The sequence below is a fragment of the Talpa europaea genome (genome assembly GCF_964194135.1).
Source record: "Talpa europaea genome assembly, chromosome: 3".
Lineage (NCBI taxonomy): Eukaryota > Metazoa > Chordata > Mammalia > Eulipotyphla > Talpidae > Talpa > Talpa europaea.
The window spans coordinates 50,893,692-50,911,357 of NC_140069.1; the positions used below are offsets into that span (position 1 = coordinate 50,893,692).

The 17,666-nt window shown below is 34.5% G+C and overlaps 1 protein-coding gene across 1 annotated transcript in view; it reads right to left on the minus strand.

Annotated features, from left to right (window-relative positions):
* Positions 1-17,666, minus strand: part of PREX2 (phosphatidylinositol-3,4,5-trisphosphate dependent Rac exchange factor 2) — a gene marked incomplete at its 5' end in the record, with an annotated part of 262,693 nt that overhangs the window by 67,360 nt on the left and 177,667 nt on the right. Inside the window, 3 exons of the mRNA XM_084229429.1 lie at positions 4,999-5,142; positions 12,311-12,413; positions 16,573-16,790. Of these exons, the coding sequence (XP_084085555.1) occupies positions 4,999-5,142; positions 12,311-12,413; positions 16,573-16,790 (465 nt within the window). The remainder of the gene's footprint in view (positions 1-4,998; positions 5,143-12,310; positions 12,414-16,572; positions 16,791-17,666) is intronic.

Sequence of the window (17,666 nt, forward strand, 5' to 3'; positions counted from 1 at the left end):
AATTAAACAATTTTGCTACGAGTCTTAGAAAAATTTTGTGGAACATGTATGGGGTTGTGGGAAAATTAACAAAAAATGATGAGTTCAGTAACAGAAAGTCAAACCTTCAAGTCAAAGACCAGAAAGAAGAACAATATTGCCTATTGTAGTTGAATAGCTTGGTTATTATTGTTATTAAAAAAGAAAATGGAATGATACTCTACCAACTTATATTTCTATTCTTATATTTTATATTTATATATATTTTTATATATTTTATATTTATATTTATATATTTTATATTTATATTTTATATTTTTATATATTTTATATATATTATAAAATATTTTATATTTATATATATATTTTTTTCTGTCTACTTAGTTCTCATATAATAATATGTAGCAGTATTGCCACATTGGTTGAATAAAAATTTAATTCATTTAAAAGATATGACAATGTTCTGATGTCCAATTGCTGCAAATGTGGCTTATTTAAAAAAAATTTTATTTGTTCTTTATCTCATTGGGAATGTGTTCATTTTTTTCTTTTTTATTGAAATAATATTGCATTACAATATGATATGTTTCAGGTGTTCACTGTTGACAATCAACATATGTATATACTATATTATGATCCTATTTTGATATAGGGTCTTCACAGATGTAATCATTTTACAATGAGATTATACTGGATTTGGGTGTCCTCAAATGACTGATGTCCTTATAAGAATTTGCTTTGAGGAATGGTGCTTCCTATCGCTTTAACTCTGATCCTTTGTGTTTAGAGGCCCTGATCCCCAAAGGGACACAGTTCCCCTAGAAGACAAATCAGTAGTCAAATTGAGCTGTAAGCTACAGTTGTGGCCTGAACACTTTAGGCTCCTTGTGACAAGGTATCAGAGCCCAGGAAGAGAAACACACCATTTTGGCAAGTTTAATTGGTTCTGATTATCATCAGAAAGGAGGGTCATTATTATGTAATAAGGGCAGGAAGGAAAATGTTCCGCACGCACATAGTTCACTCCAGTCCCTCTTTCTACTCCCTTGTCCAAATTTGACAATAAATAGACAATGAGAAAGACACAGTGACTTGAGGATCAGGCCCCTGCAGGCTGATGGTCTCTGTCATTCTAGAGGTTAGCCACCAAGACCAGTTGAGGTTCAGGCTGAGTGTGAGTTTAATATATAGTCTGTGGCAGCCCCGAGACCAGTTGCAGCAATAAGGGCAGTAACTAGTCCCATTAACATTTTCTTCTAAAACATAGGGGATACACTCCTTGACATTGGCCTTAAACATGTTATTAGGGACCAGACTCCAACAGCAAAGGAAACAAAAACAAGAATAAATAAATGGGACTATATCAAACAAAAAAGCTCCGCATAGTGAAAGAAATTTAAGAGACCCTGCTAAGTAGAAGATAATTGTAGATCATATGTCCGACAAGGGATTAATATTCAAAATACATAAGAAACCCACAAAACTCAACTACCAAGAATCAAACAACTTCATTATTAATGGGCACAAGACCTAAACAGCCTCACCTCTCAAAAGAAGACATACAGGCACTTGAAAAAATTTCATCATCTCTTATTATTATGCAAATATAAAGCAAAACAAGCTATCACCTCACACCTATGAGAATGACTATTATTCAAAGGAAAGAAAGAACAACTGTTGGAGATAAAATAACCTTTGCACACTATTGGTGGGAATGTAAATTGGTGCAATCATTATGCAAAGCAGTTTGGAGATTCCTCAAACATTAAAAATAGAAATTCCATATGATCTAGTTATCTCACTTCTGGATATTTACCTGAAAGGTACATAAACACCTATCCAAAGGTGTTTGAATGTTTATTACAGCGTGATTTACAACAGCCAAGAGCTGGAGACAAACTAAGTGTCTGTGAACAGATGTTTGGGTACTCTTTGCATTCCCATTTTCATCTAGTTTAGAATTACTGCTTTATCTCACAAATAGCTTAGGGACTCCAACAGAATAAGTTTGAGACTTGTGGGAAGTACTTATAAATATCAGCTAGACGACTGCTTCAGTGTGATCTATACTATTTAGCAGGTTTGTTGTGCTGCTGTGCAGGCTTTTCTGTCAGGCTGTTTCAATGTTCCTTACCTAGGAAATGTTTCTCACTTTTGTCTGTCTAGATTTCTGTTTTCCTACAGCTCTGGCCCTCAGCAACAAATGTTCCCTAAAGTGTATCTTCTTCACCTCCAACCCTGGAATTCCTGATTTAATAGCACACCCAACTCTATGTGATAACCCATCAGGTAGAATTAGATTGTCCCAAGGAATTATGCAGGCAAGAAAAATGGGAAGAAAGCAATGCACTTGCTTCCTGTTCTAAATATATGGTACCACAGGGCCTCCCCTAGTGGCGCAGTGGTTGAGCGCTGGGCTGAGAAGCTGCAGCACCAGTTCGATCCCCGGCCGCTGGGTGAGGGTCTCACATGGCACACAAACCTCTCCTGCCGTGCCCACTGCTCCCCTCAGTGGTGTGTTTGGTCAGTCTGCCTGTTCTGTTTCCCGCTCTGGTGAATTCTCTCACCCTCCCGTGCTTTTGACTGTACCCAGTGCTTTTATAAATAAATAAATCTTAAAAAAAAAAAAAAACATGGTACCACAGATGACATTAGGGGGGCTAACTTAATAACCTCCCCAGGAACTATTCAAATTCAAAAATATTTTTTTATTCACTTACAAAGACCCATGTACACATGTACAGACAAAGCGAAAATCTTCAAATAAGTTTCATCCCAGGAAAAGACTCCATTTGGGATCTCTCATTTACCACCACATTCAATTACCCAATTAGAAAATTTCTACTAGGTCTGAATTTCTTGTGCTTCTCTCAATCTGATGAATATTATTAACAGCTAATAATGAGGGCCTCCCTGGTGGTGCAATGGTTAAGTATCAAGCCCTATCAAGCTATCACCTAAGTTCGATCCCCAGCAGGGAGCTAATTCACATGGCTCACAATAGCTCTCCTGTCTTGCCCACCACTGCTCCCCTCAGCAGTGTATTTCAAATGATCTGCCTGTTATGCTCCCCACTCTGTCTCTGGTAAATCCTTTCATCCCCCACCACCTCGGGCCTGAACCCCAGTTCTTATATGCTTAAATAAATAAAATAGATTTTTTAAAAAAGGAGTTAATAATGATTCTTTGTGGGAACTCCATGAATGCAGAGGAACTCTTGTACCCCCTTTAAATAAACAACTGAATCACTGAGACTTTCAATGAGACAAACTGTTTTCCAGTCTTCTTTACTTATCTGTGACCAGAATAGCAAAAATATTTCCACTGTTGTTAAATCAAATAATTTTTCATATCATATTGCTATGAGAATTGTAAAATCTATGTAAAATGCTATAGCATTTCTTTAGATTACATTTTAAAAGAGATGTTGTATTCACTGAAATAATGTATATTTAGGAATTATTTGAAAATTGGTTTTAGCCACACTTTAAAATTGAGGTTACTTACAAAATAAACTTCTTTTTCCTATGCACATTTGCTTCTGGGTATGACTATTCAGCTATTTATGGCTGATGTGCCAAACATGTAATAATTTTTTTAGAAAAGATGCTTATTGCCATCTGTCATCTCAATAATGATTTCAAAGACAGAATTTTTAAAAAGAAAGAAATTAAGAAGTGAAGAACTTTAACAATTGCAAGCCTTGGTTAAATCCTGTTGTAATTTATATTCCAGGCCAGCATCCTTCCCCATCATCTAGGGCTATCTATCTCTGTAATGACTTTTAACACGTTTTAGGTTAAATCATTTTCCTAACAAAGGTCTATTTTCACTCAGTTTCTTTTTATTTTTTATTTCTTTTCATTACAGAATCTTGTGTACTGATAAATTAGAGTCCTCCATAGAAAATGAATACCTTCTAATATCTCCTAAGATCTTTTCTTTACTCAAAGTTTCCACTGCTGAAATGTAATCTTGCCAAGAGGCTGTATGAGGTAGCCATAGTTTTTACACTATGGCAATTGTTCTATCTTTTAGAATTGAAATAATATGTATGTGGTACAGAGCAGAATTTTCCCTTGGTAGTAAATTTACATTTCATATACCTGTCTGCTCTTCAGTTACAGATGGATTTTATTCTTCCACTCTTCTCATTTTTTATTAAAATACAAAATTTTCACAGAGAGACCAGTACAGTTCTTGATAACTCAAAAAAAAAAAAAAAAGAAAAATGAAATGTTCTATGGTACATTCAGAAAACTGATGTACTCTTGTGACTACAGCATGAGTTATTTCTTTAAAGAAAATCATAGACCAGAAGAGACTACATAATAATCTGAATTCTTGATCTTTTCTAGGCAGGATCTGTGACTTCACAAATGAAAGAGACACAGAACCTGCCATTGAAAACCAGTTGACTGCAAGAATCCTCTTACTCATGGTTAATCTTAATTTTTTCTATTGTGGTTGACTCATTGTTCATTTACAAAAGATTTTTATTTATAAGGGAATATATTTTAATTGAAAAAATATGAAAAAGAAAAAATGCAGAAAAAGAGAAGAATAAAAAAATCACCATCAATCTAATCACCTAATGATATGGAAAATATTTTACATATATATAAGTATATATGTACATGTGTGACATATTTGAGACTATATCAATTCCTTTTTGTATCTGAATGTGTATAATGTCAAACTTCCCCCTCATAAAAATTTTTAGTCATACAACTTTAATGGATAATTTATTTAAGCCCAAATTAATTTATTTTTATTTAAACCATTCTGATTCTCCATTATAAATAATGCTGTAATCTTATTTGAAAAATATTTAAACTATATGTGATTCTTCCTTTTCATAACATTCCCAGAAGTAAAAATATTACCTAGGTCTTATTAGAGCATTTTTGAATTAATGAAAAAACCATGATGGTTAAAATTAAATTAATTTAAAAAATTGAAAACTATATAATATAAGTTAAGTACATGAAGCATAAAAAGGAAAGAAGTTTATTTTACCTTGTGCAAAAAGAACAGGATGAATTTTAAACCCTCCTCCATTTTTCAACCGTTGGGGCAGTTGTTCAAAATGATAGCTATCAATGTAGAAATAAATTTTCAGAGCTTGCCGACTTCCTTCTGCTTGATATGTAAGAGGAACATCTAAAATGATATTTAATGTTATATTACCTTCAAAAATCAGAATGTTATATAGTGCATTTGTTAAACTTTAAAAAGAAAGAATACAGTAAATGACTAGAAATGAATATATTAAAAGTATCCATGCATTTCAAGTTCAGGTTAGGCATATTTACAATGTTATTCTGTAAAAGTATTGCATCATAATCTCATTAGCTAACGCAACAGATTTATTACCGTACTGTATATAAAATTCTGTAATTGGAAACTTCATTATACTTTGACACACCAGATGTCTCACTTAACTAAATGAGAAGTTTAGCTACACATGGTTTGGAATTAGAATCTCCCAGGGCAGCTGTCTCATTCATATTTTAGTTAAAAATGAGTCCTTGGGGTTTACTTCTTAAGCAGTCTGTACAAGAAATTGACTACATAGCAACCATTATCAAAATTAGCTTGGGTTTTGCAAGCTCCATTCCCTGAGATCCAGATCAAAAATGAATTACCTCTGTTGATGCTCTACAGCCATTAGATATTACCTGTCCAAATTCTTTTAGCTATATTCAAATATCCTAAATTTAATGACTCATATAAAAATACTGTAAACAATCAACTCAAAAAGCTAAAATGGCGCAAAATTTCACAGGGCTGTCATAAATGCTGTTCAGTTTATGATACTTATCTATGATAATTTCTATTTCATCAAAAAAGAAGCAAAATCTTCCTAAATAGCTAGAACAATTGCATTAACTGGTTAAAAATATAGCCAAATACGGTAGATATTTAATACATGTTCTTGACTTACTATTATTTCTAACCTTCTTCTTGAAATAAAACTGTATATGAAAGTAGCCCTCAAGGCTTAGTATCAGAGATTCCAAGTGTCCTTTAAATGTATCTAATTCTGCATATAAACAAAGGAAGCAATGTATCAACATCTACAAATCTCTCCTATGCTATATAAAAATTGTTACATTATTTTCATTTCTATTTTTTAAGGGAGACATGAAGAATTTTGGTTTAGAAAAGATAGTGAGTAAATTCCTCTTTGGAAGTTTTAGAAATTAACTACATTTTAATGAGTGGGAAAACCCTATTTTCCTAGTTCTAATTAAAAAAAATTCATGAGGGCCTCCCCTGGTGGCGCAGGCAGTTGAGCGCCGCACTGTGAAGCTGTCTGCAGCCTGTGCAGCACGGGTTCGATTCCATCTGGCCAGCGAGGGTCCCACATGTGTGCAGACCTCTCCTGTCACGCCCACTGCTCCCCTCCACAGTGTATTTTGTCAGTCTGCCTGTTCTGCTCCCCGCTCTGACTCTGGTGAGTTCTCTCACCCTCCTGCGCTTCTCACTGTACCCAGCGCTTGTATGTATGTATGTATGTATGTATGTATGTATGTATGTATGTATAAATAAATAAATAAATAAATCTTAGGAAAAAAAGAAAAAAAAGAGAAGCTGAAAATTATCAGGTATAGTAAATTTAAAGTGAAGTTAAAACTAAAATTTCTATGACAGAATGGAGATGTGTCTCAAAGTATTTGCTGTACCTCTCACCCTCCCATGCATCTGGCCTGTACCACAGTTCTTGTGTAAAGGAATAAATGAATCTTTAAAAAAAAATTAATGAATACCAAAGTAATCACATATTTTTATATATAAATATTTGTTTTCTAGTCTACACAATATTTTTTCATACAAAATCTTTTGTTTCATCTTTCATATATATTTTAATTATTGTTAATTAAATTATTGGCATTGATGTAGCCAATTTCTGTGATAACAAATGGATTATGCTAGCATAAAGAAAATAATAATGCAACAGTTGGGGTTCCATATTACAGGATTAGTAAAGAACAAAGAGGCTGCGCCAGCAACAGAGAAGCTGAGGGTCTCCCTGGTGGCACAGCGTTTGAGCGCTGGGTTGCAAAGCTGCCCGCTGCCTCTGCGGCACAGGTTCGATCCCCGGCTGCTCCCTGGCCACCGGAGGAGGGTCCCACATGGCACGCAGACCTCTCCTGCCGCCCGCTGCTCCCCTCAGCAGTGTGCTTCGGTCCTTCTGCCTGTTCTGCTCCCCGCTCTGACTCTGGTGAGTTCTCTCACCCTCCTGCGCTTCTCACTGTACCCAGCGCTTGTATGTATGTATGTATGTATGTATGTATGTATGTATAAATAAATAAATAAATAAATCTTAGGAAAAAAAGAAAAAAAAGAGAAGCTGAAAATTATCAGGTATAGTAAATTTAAAGTGAAGTTAAAACTAAAATTTCTATGACAGAATGGAGATGTGTCTCAAAGTATTTGCTGTACCTGTAACAGTACATACTAATGTGGAAAAAATTCTTGCTTTTTATTTATGGAAATAAATCTAATATTATAAATATATCTACTATTATAAATATATCGACTATTATATTTATGGAAATGTATCTACTAGGACTATTTAATAATTAAAAACTTCAAAATGATTACTGCATCAGGAAATGATCACATACAGAGACTCATCCTAGAAAGGAGTTTCAAAGTGGTATCCTATCCCTGTAAATATGTCTGTCCCTCATTGAATGGACCAGTCTATCTGAAAGTTAGTCTTTGACTAAGAATTTCTTAGTTTCTTTTGCTTGAATTGCTCTTCTTTAACTCCTTACAGGGTTGGGTCTTCTTCAGATCTCAGTTTCAAAACTAGTTCTACAGAGAAGCCTCATAAGGTAGCCTCACCCTTATCCTTTATGTATCTGCTTATTTTATGCAGATAGATTCCTTATTTGTTTTCTCGCAACTAAGATGTGAACACTATGAAGACAGAGATATTTCTGCTTATTCTCCATCCACAGCACCATGCCCAATGTCTGATGCATAGAGACTTGATTAGTGTATTAATTCCTAGTTAATTACTGTAAAATTAGCTGTATCACCATTAAAAGGGAGGAAGATCCACCGTCATTAGTCTCAAAAAATTTAAACATTTTGTACAAAATAAATTTAATCATATACAACCTAATCATTTAGCTTCTTTATTCCTCCTTTACTAATCACATAACATGACATGGGAAGTATCTTGTACATTTCTTAAAGTGAATTGGATCAAATTGCCCATTTATCCTTTGTATTGCTAACTAATTTTTAAGTTCCAGGCCAACAGGAACTTTGCTTTATTTAGTCCCCATTAAATGCCAGATCTCAGCTCAACACTTAGCAAGTTTTATAAACTTAATTATTTCTTTAATGAAAATGAAATGTCTTACCCAGACAATTGAATCCTTGCTTGGCAAGCAGTATTTTTTCAGAATCTAATTATTATTTAATGCAAAAGCAAGACTATGAGTATGCTAAATATAGATTTTTAAATAGCATACAAAGTAAAAAAGTGAGGAGTACAGTTTTACATATTTGCTGAATACTACCATGAGGCTTATAAAATGCTAGACACTTCCAAATACCATTGAATTTAAACTGTGTGGGTCAACTTATATTCTAATATTCTTCTAAAAAGGTGGCATAAGCTTAAGGTTCTGATAAATAGAATATAGTACAATAAATATATTTTCTGTCCCTTATGATTTTCTTAACACTTTCTTTTGTCTTGCTTACTTTATTGTAAGAACACAGTACATAATACATATAGGAACAGACTGGCTTAAAACAGAGTTAGATGAAGTTCCTTGCTTCACCACTGGGAATAAAGTTAACCCAGATGGACATTATACCCAGAGGGTCTGCAGCCTGGGGCAAAACTGGGATATCTATTGGACATCAGGGACCAGCACAGACAGCACCAGAAAGGACAATAAAGAAGTTCATGTTTCGGGCCTCCCCTGGTGGTACAGTGGTTGAGCGCTAGGCTGCGAAGCTGCCCGCAGCCTCTGCAGCACCGGTTCGGCGAGGGTCCCCACATGGCACGCAGACCTCTCCTGCCAACTCCGCTGCTCCCCTCAGCAGTGTACTTCGGTCCTTCTGCCTGTTCTGCTCCCTGCTCTGGCTCTGGTGAGTTTTCTCTCACCCTCCCGCACTTCTGACTGTACCCAGTGCTTGTATAAATAAATAAATAAATCTTAAAAAAAGAAGTTCATGTGTCAGTAAACAAGAGGTAGAGGAGAAATACCAGAAGGCAGTGGTCCAGGGCAGAAAGCTGCTATATAAACCAAGGATCTTCACTTGTCAGGCTGTCCTAAGTAGGGGAGAACTGAATTTTACAGAAAAACATACTCTTGACTGAGAGGGGACATATGTGGAGGAGTTCAATTGCTCCCAAGAGGCTGAAACAAGCATTGGTGAGATGTGGAGAAGGAACCCTTATTCTCTTTGGATGGGAATGCAGACTGGTCCAGCATCTGCAAGTTTCTCAAAACATTAAAAATAGATCTACCATATGATCCAGTAAATCCATTCCTAGCATCTACTGAAAAATGAAAAAACACTAACTTTAAGGAATACATGCACTCCTATGTTCACTGCAGCAGTATTTACAACGGCCATTTGTGACAATGTGTTATGGATAGATATGGAAGCTATTTATACTAAGCAAAGTAAGCCAGAAGAAGAAAGACAAATACTAATGGTTTCACTCATATGTGATTACAGAGAAAAAACAAATAAACAAACAGGGTCAGACAGAACCAAACAAAGAACAAATCCTATAAATCTGACTATAAAATTGAGGATACCAGATAGGGAGGTGGATGGTGGAGAACAAAGGACAGATGGAGCATAATGGTAGAAGACGATATTTGCCTTGGTGGTGGGAGTAGTGTAGTAGAATATATTTGAAGAGGTGTATATTATCAATATACCATATACACGGTATATGTATAAACCAATGTTACCTTAACAAAAAAAATCTTTTAAATACATATTATATACAAAATGTGTGCTAACCGATAAGGGACTAATCACAAAGATAAACAAAGATCTCACGTGACTCAACAAAAACAAAATAAACAATCCAGTCAAAAAATGGGCAGAAAAATTTCAAAGACATTTTTCCAAAGAGGAAATGCAAACGGTCAACAGGCATAAGAAAATATGTTCAACATCCCTCATAATCAGGGAAATGCAAATTAATAAAACCATAATGAGATACCATCTTACATTGGTAAGAATGGTACATATTAAAAAAAATAGTAACAACAAATATTGGTGAGGATGTGGTGAAAAAGGAACTCTCCTACACTGCTGGTGTGAATGCAAACTGGTCCAACCACTATAGAAAGCTGTGTGGAGGTTCCTCAGACTACTAAAAATGGAGTTTCCATATGACCAGCAATTCTACTCCTAGGAATCTACCCAAAAATATTAATTCAAAAGGATACCTGCACTCCTATGTTTACTGCAGCACCATTTATAATAGGACTTGGAATCAATCCAAATGCCCAAAAATAGATGACTGGATCAATAAGATGTGGTACAGATACACAATGGAGTACTATTCAGCAATCAAAAAGATAAACAAATGTCATTTGCAGCAACATGGATGGAGCTAGAAAAGATTATGCTCAGTAGCTAGAAGAAAAATATTGGACAGTTTCACTTATAGGAAGAATATAGGGGAACCATACAAGGGATCAAGGAAAAAATAATAATGACAATAACAATAAAAACACAACAAGACAAAACACTAATAAACAGACAACTATAAATCAGAGACATTCTACAGGGGAGGAGGAAAGAAAGGGATCAAAATAAGGGCAGTGAGAGCACAAGGGACTATGGTGATGGTGCATGGGTGAATTGGTGGAAATTCTATTGGGACTACACCTGAGAAAAGAAAGCAAACATAGTAAAAAAAAAAAAAAAAAGAACAATGATGTAAAATATATATAAATAATTAAAAAATATATGTGATAAACCACTGTGCTATCACTAAGGCTTCCAGTTAATATAAGACTACTTGTTAAGTTTTTGGGGATCCAAAAGTTATATGTAGATTTTTGTCTGTGAAGGGTTAGCACCTATAACCCTAGTGTTATTCAAGGGTCCACTGTACTTGTTCTTATTTAAGCTTCTCAAACCCACTGACTCAGATAAAGCTAATATTCTCATGTTTATCCATGAGAATGAAGCCATAATTTGAACTTAGGTTTCTTGACTTCAAAGTCAATATTCTCTTTATATCTTCATTCTTCCTGGCCTTAAATCCTTTCTTTAATTGCCTACTGACACATTCTTTAGTTGAAGATGAGGAATGAAATTTCATTAAGTCAATTTAGCTATATAATTGTTATATATTTGAGTGAAAGTTTTGGAGGACACAGAGCTTATGCACACAGCCAGAAATATTACAGCTGTGTTTTTATTAAAAATTCTTTGATATAAAAATGATGCAAAAGGGACAAATAATCTATAATCTCACTTATATGAGGTACTTAGCAAACTCATATAAACAGAAAGTAGAACAGAGGTTACCAGGGACGATATGTGTCTTGGAGGATAAAAAAAGTTTGGGAGGGGCCTCCCTGGTGGCACAGGTGGTTGAGCGCTGCACTGTGAAGCTGTCCGCAACCTCTGCAGCATGGGTTTGATCCAGCTGGCTGGGGCCGGCGAGAATCCCACATGGCACAGCAGACCTCTCCTGTCCCACCCGCTGCTCCCCTCAGCAGTGTATTTCAGTCAGTCTGCCTGTTCTGTTCCCCACTCTGTCTCTGGTGAATCCTCTCACCCTCCCGTGCATCTGGCCTGTACTCCAGTTCTTGTATAAATAAATAAATCTTAAAAAAAAAATTTTCAAAAAAAAAAATGTTTGGGAGATGGACGGCAAAATGGTTGCACAACATTATGAATGTTCTTAATTCCACTCAATAGTAAACTGAAAATCAGTTAAATAATACTTTTGGGATATGTATATTTTTACCAGAGTAACAATAAATTGACCAGCATAAAAAATTGATTCATATGCTCAAAAAAAGTTTTGGGGTCAAACTAAAAGACTGAAAAATGCAATGTGAAAATAAAGGTTTAAAATTATCTATAGATTTGAACCATATGTACATTCTATCACTTCTAAAGTGGTCATTATAAATTATTTATCTTAAATATGTTTTATTTAAAACAATTTAAGCTAGACATCTAATATGTTAATATCAAAGTTATATTGATTAATGATATTGTTATATTGTTTATATTGTTAGTTATATTGTTTAATATAAGTTATATTGTTTAATGATAAAGGAATTCTACAAAACACTTAGCTACTTACTAGCAACCAGTGGTTCCTCTTCTGATGGCTTAAAATAAAAGGAAACCTTTTCCAAATCAAACAGTGCAACCAATGTATCTTCTAGCATGGCTTGTTCATCTGTCTAGAAAGAAAAAAAAAGAATACATGGTATGATCATACAGGATAGCATAGAATCAAAATAGAACAGAGCAGAATATAACATAAATCCAGACCAAAAATAGCTTTACTCATGTTTTATTTACATACAAGCCAAATTGTCAATGCAGATTGATTTCTTAAAATTTAACTAACAAATACCCGAATTCACATTTTTGTATGTTCCTTTTTTTATGGTTCTGTACAACTTTTCAGTCTGTTTTCTAATCACACTTATTTCATTTATCATTTACAAATGTGTACACAAAGAGCACAGTGTTTACTTCTAAGTTTCTATAATCTCATAACAGCTGAAAAGCAAAAATATTGCTTTATTTAAAAGCTACAGTACATAATGGTCTTCCTATCTTACAATATGATAATCTATGTGCTATTCAATTTGCAATTTATTGTAACTGTGATAAAGGCAATTTGCATGTATGTAATGATTTTTTTCCCCAAGAGCGTGGAGACAAGAATCATGATTTTCACCTCACTTGCCTTTACGGGACCTTTATCTAGAATCTTGTGAATATGAGATCCAATTTGTTTAAATCATTTGTCTCATTCTTACAGTATATAATTTCAGGGCTTTTAAGACCCTGACACAGTAACAAGTTCAGGGTATGTCTCAGCGCTATTATCCACCTAGTACTAGATTCTGGCCTTCCCATTAGCAGTTTAGAGTGTGACCTAGAGTCTTCACTAATTTCCTCCTCAAAGAAGAGTTAGTGGCATCACACACAGTTTCTCTTTAAAAGGTTAAAATTATTATTTAACAGGAACCTTTGTCTCCTTAAGAATGTCAGTGATCCTTTTAAACAGTAATTTTAACATGCTTTGCACACTTTTTAAAACGTTGTAGTAAGCTTAGAGCCATGCGTATTTTTTGACAGCATTAGTAGAGGGTGAAGCAGGTGGTAAGGAATTCCCATTGTGTGAAAAAGAAGCTGAAGATCCAGAAGAAGGGCAGCACAAAAATCAAAATGATAAAAGAACTGTCACCTTCGTACCTTAATTTAGTACCTAACACATTGCACAGTACTGAGTAAATGCTGGAAAAACACTTACTGCACTTGTTTTTTTTTTTTTTTTTTTACTGCATATCCATATTTATTTTTTCTTCACCATGGAAACATTTTACATGATAAATACTATTTTTATAATAAAACAGTAAGTGATTATAAAATTACTTTTTTAAAATTTCAACTGAACATTACACAAACACGTATTCACATACACATTTTATAATTTTCATTTTTTTCTTTTTTTTTAAAGATTTATTTATTTATTTATTTATTTATTTTTTGATATTAAATTTTATTTTTATATTCCCCCATACAATTGCAAACGCCCCATTCTGACCCCAATCCTTCCCCTCCCGCCCCCCACCCCCCAAAAAGTATCTCTGGTTCATAGTTTTTTGTTGATTTTGATTTTCACTTTCTTATATTCATTTTCCTGGTCCCTTATTTAAGTATTCTAGATTCCTGCTATGAGTGAGACCATCCGGTATTTTTCTTTTTCTTTTTGGCTTATTTCGCTGAGCATGATTCCTTCCAGCACCATCCATGTTGCTGCAAATTGCATGTGTTTATCTTTTTTGAATGCTGAGTAATATTCCATGGTATATATGTACCACATCTTCTTGATCCAGTCATCTATTTTTGGGCATTTGGGCTGTTTCCAAAGCTTAGCTATTGTAAACAGTGCTGCTATAAACATAGGGGTGCAGGTGTTCTTTGGAATTGATGTTTCTGTGTCCTTTGGGTAAATACCTAGGAGTGGAATTGCTGGATCATATGGAAGCTCTATGTTTAGTAGGTCCAGAAATCTCCACACAGCTCTCCATAGTGGTTGGACCAGTTTGCACTCCCACCAACAGTACTGCACTTCTGTTTTTTTAAGTCCTTTGAAGAAGCAGAAAAATACCACAAACCTAGAATTGTTAGGATATGATTGAAGAATCAACATTTTTCCAGATAAGAGGAAAACACACTGGAAGAAATGCTCCAAGAAGTCTGGTCTCTGATGTCCACAGTGCATGGGCAGATGTGACTAAAGCAACACCCAGCCATCACCAACTGCCTAGAGCCCAAGGACAAACAGCAAGATTGCCTGTAGCACTTAAGAATGTCCCTGCCATCCCTAGGAGGATTTTATGTTCTTGTTACAGAGGCAGAAACCCTATGGATTCATTTGAATTTTTTTCTTAATAACCTTTGGGTTTCTTAATCTTTAATTTTTTAAATAACCTTAGGTGTCATAGGAAATCAATAGGAAAAACAGTTTTCTTGAAATATAACTCATTTACTATAAAAATCATCCAGTTATAGTGTACAACTCAGGGGTTTTTAATGCTTTCACAGAGCATTGCAACTCTCTCCAGCATCTAATTTTAGAATATTTTATCATCCCCAAAAGAATCTTAGTACCCATTAGCATTCACTTGCCATGTCCCTTCACCCAACCCTCCATCCCAGGCAACCACTAACCTACTTTCACTCTCAAAATTTGCCTATTGAGCACATTACATAATAATGGAATCAAACAATATGTGCTCTTTTGCAACTGGGTTATTTCACTTAGACTTAGCATGCTGTTTTCAAGGTTCACCTATGTTGTACCACGTATCAGAATTTCATTGCTTTTTATTGCCAAATAATATTCTTTGTAAGGATAAACCACATTTGGATAAACAAGTTCATCAGTTCACGGGCATTTAGGCTGTTACAATATTTTTGCTATTATGAATAAGCTTACTAAAAACATCTGCATAGGTTTTTTTTGTATAAGTACATGTTTTTTATTTCTGTTGGGTGCTTTGGAGTGAATTTCTGGGTAATATGAAAATTCTGTGTATAACATTTTAAGGAATTGCCTGACTATTTTCCAAAATGCCAGTATTATTGAATATTTTATTGTCTTTCCTACCAGCAATGTCTAAGTTTATAATTTCTCCACATGCTTGTTATCACTTATTATTATCTTTCTTTTGGATTAGAGCCATTCGCACCCCATATGACATTGTTTCTCAGTGTGGTTTTGACTTGAATTTTCCCAGTGGTTAATGATGTTGATCAACTTTTCATATGTTTCTTGTATATTTTCTACAGAGCAATTCTATTCAAATCCTTTGGCTGCTTTTTTGAGGTTTTTTTAATTGTTCATTTTTAAGTATTCTTTCTCTAGATATAAGTCACTTATCAGATATGTGATTTAGATATATTTTCTCCCATTCCTTGTGGTTTCAAATGGAATTAAATTTAAAATACCAGTACTTGATTAGACAATGGCAGCCTCATTCATTCATTCAACAAACACATAATGTCTACATTGCATACATTAGAAATGTAGCCTTGTTCATTTAACAAACACATAATGCCTACATTATGTTAGGAAACAGGTTTTATATCCTATATAATGTATAGTTGGTAGGCAAAAATGAATATTATTTTGTTTTTAAACTTCTCCAAAATCACCTCATTTAAAAGTTTTTAAATTAATTAAATCCTTCTTAATGGTTGTTTTAGATACCACATAAGAAATTGATCCTCTACAATGGAATGCACAGTTTCAGCAACTATTTCAAGGTTTTTTTTCATATCCACTGTGGAAAACTGATTCATAAATGTGGTATATTCTACAGTAATTAAGCCAATGTTCTTAGGTTTAACAGGACAAACATGCACAGGAAAGAACTAAAATCATTTAACACAGTCAAATTTTCAATGGACTGTCAGTATAGTACGCAAGTTGTCAGAGCCTGTCTATCAAGCACACTCCAGAATATCAGCCTCAGAGGGAGGTTTGCTTTTGGGGCAGGTTGTATCCTCGTCTGGAAATAACGAACAGCAGTAGAAAGACCCTTTTTCCTCTGATCTTTCTCAGTCGGTACTTAGGAGTATAGGAACTAGTAACAGATGGAGGCTTTCTCATATTTGAGCAGCTACAGAGAATAAATAAAAATCAGAAAAAAGGAATACCTTCTATATACTTATTTGAAAAAATATTTTCACTGGAAAAAAATATATTCTCATAAAGTCACTGAATGACTGCTGATACAAAATGAATAACCCACTTCTTATCTGGGAACAGTGCATGTTATGATTGATGAACCTGAGGGAGTCACCGTGATTCCTTACCAAATTTGGCGACAGAAGTGACTGAAAGTGAAAAAGAACACCTGCATTCGCTATCTGGTCCAACCACCTTCTGCTGGCTTCCCAAGTTTCCATCTCATTCTCCTTGCTGTTGTCAAACATCTGGTTTAAGGCCGCCATGAGCTGCTCAGAGAAGGCACACACAGTGGCCACAAGAGTCTGGCAGAACACCATGTCTCTTCGGAGCTGTGTCTCACTGTCTGTGATCCAGAAGAACAAAAAGACAACTATGAAGAAAGTAATAGGTGAACTGAAACAATTCATTAAGCATTTACTTTTGCTCTTATTTCATTCTTGCACTAAATTCACACCACATGAAAAATGTACAGCTGAATTCTACTAATGAGCTTGTTTCAGCAAATATGGTTTATAGGAAATATTAAACACCAAAAAAGGTTAGAAACATTAAAATAATTTTAACTGACATTATGGCTTTGTTTTGCAATCATTAAATTGTTTTATAAAACATAAGGACAATTATAAGGTGTCATCATTTTTTTCTGATGGAACATAATTTACATTTGTTGCACACTTCCCTGAAGAAAACTCAGTTTAATTTTCAATTTGTGCTGAAAATATAATACATTACTATTTTTTTAGTTACCAGCAATAGCTTCTCAAAAATTAATGTGAAATGCACATGGTGAAGAGTATGGATGTTTAATTGTTTGCAGTAACTAGTAAATGTGTCTCCTTAATATGCTTACTCAAGTTCATGAGCTAGAGATAGGTACAAATCAAAATTTCCTGTATTTCTTTCACATAAGCAATGTAATTAAAGCTTTATCATAAGTTGATTTTTCACTAGATTTCTTAATCTACAATTGACTGGGTTTTTGAATGAACTATTTTGGTATGTTTACCCAGTGAACTGCCACTCCTAGACCAGAACTGGTTCAAATGCAGAGGTTGTACCTCTGAGAACTTACCACAAAAAGGTGACTTCTTTGGGTGGTTGGATATATATAAACACCAACCAAACATTTTGTATATTGAAAAGTCACTATACTAGAGGAACAACAAGGGCAAAAATAATCAATTTCCAAAAGTGTATTGAACATTTCAAGGGTTCAGAA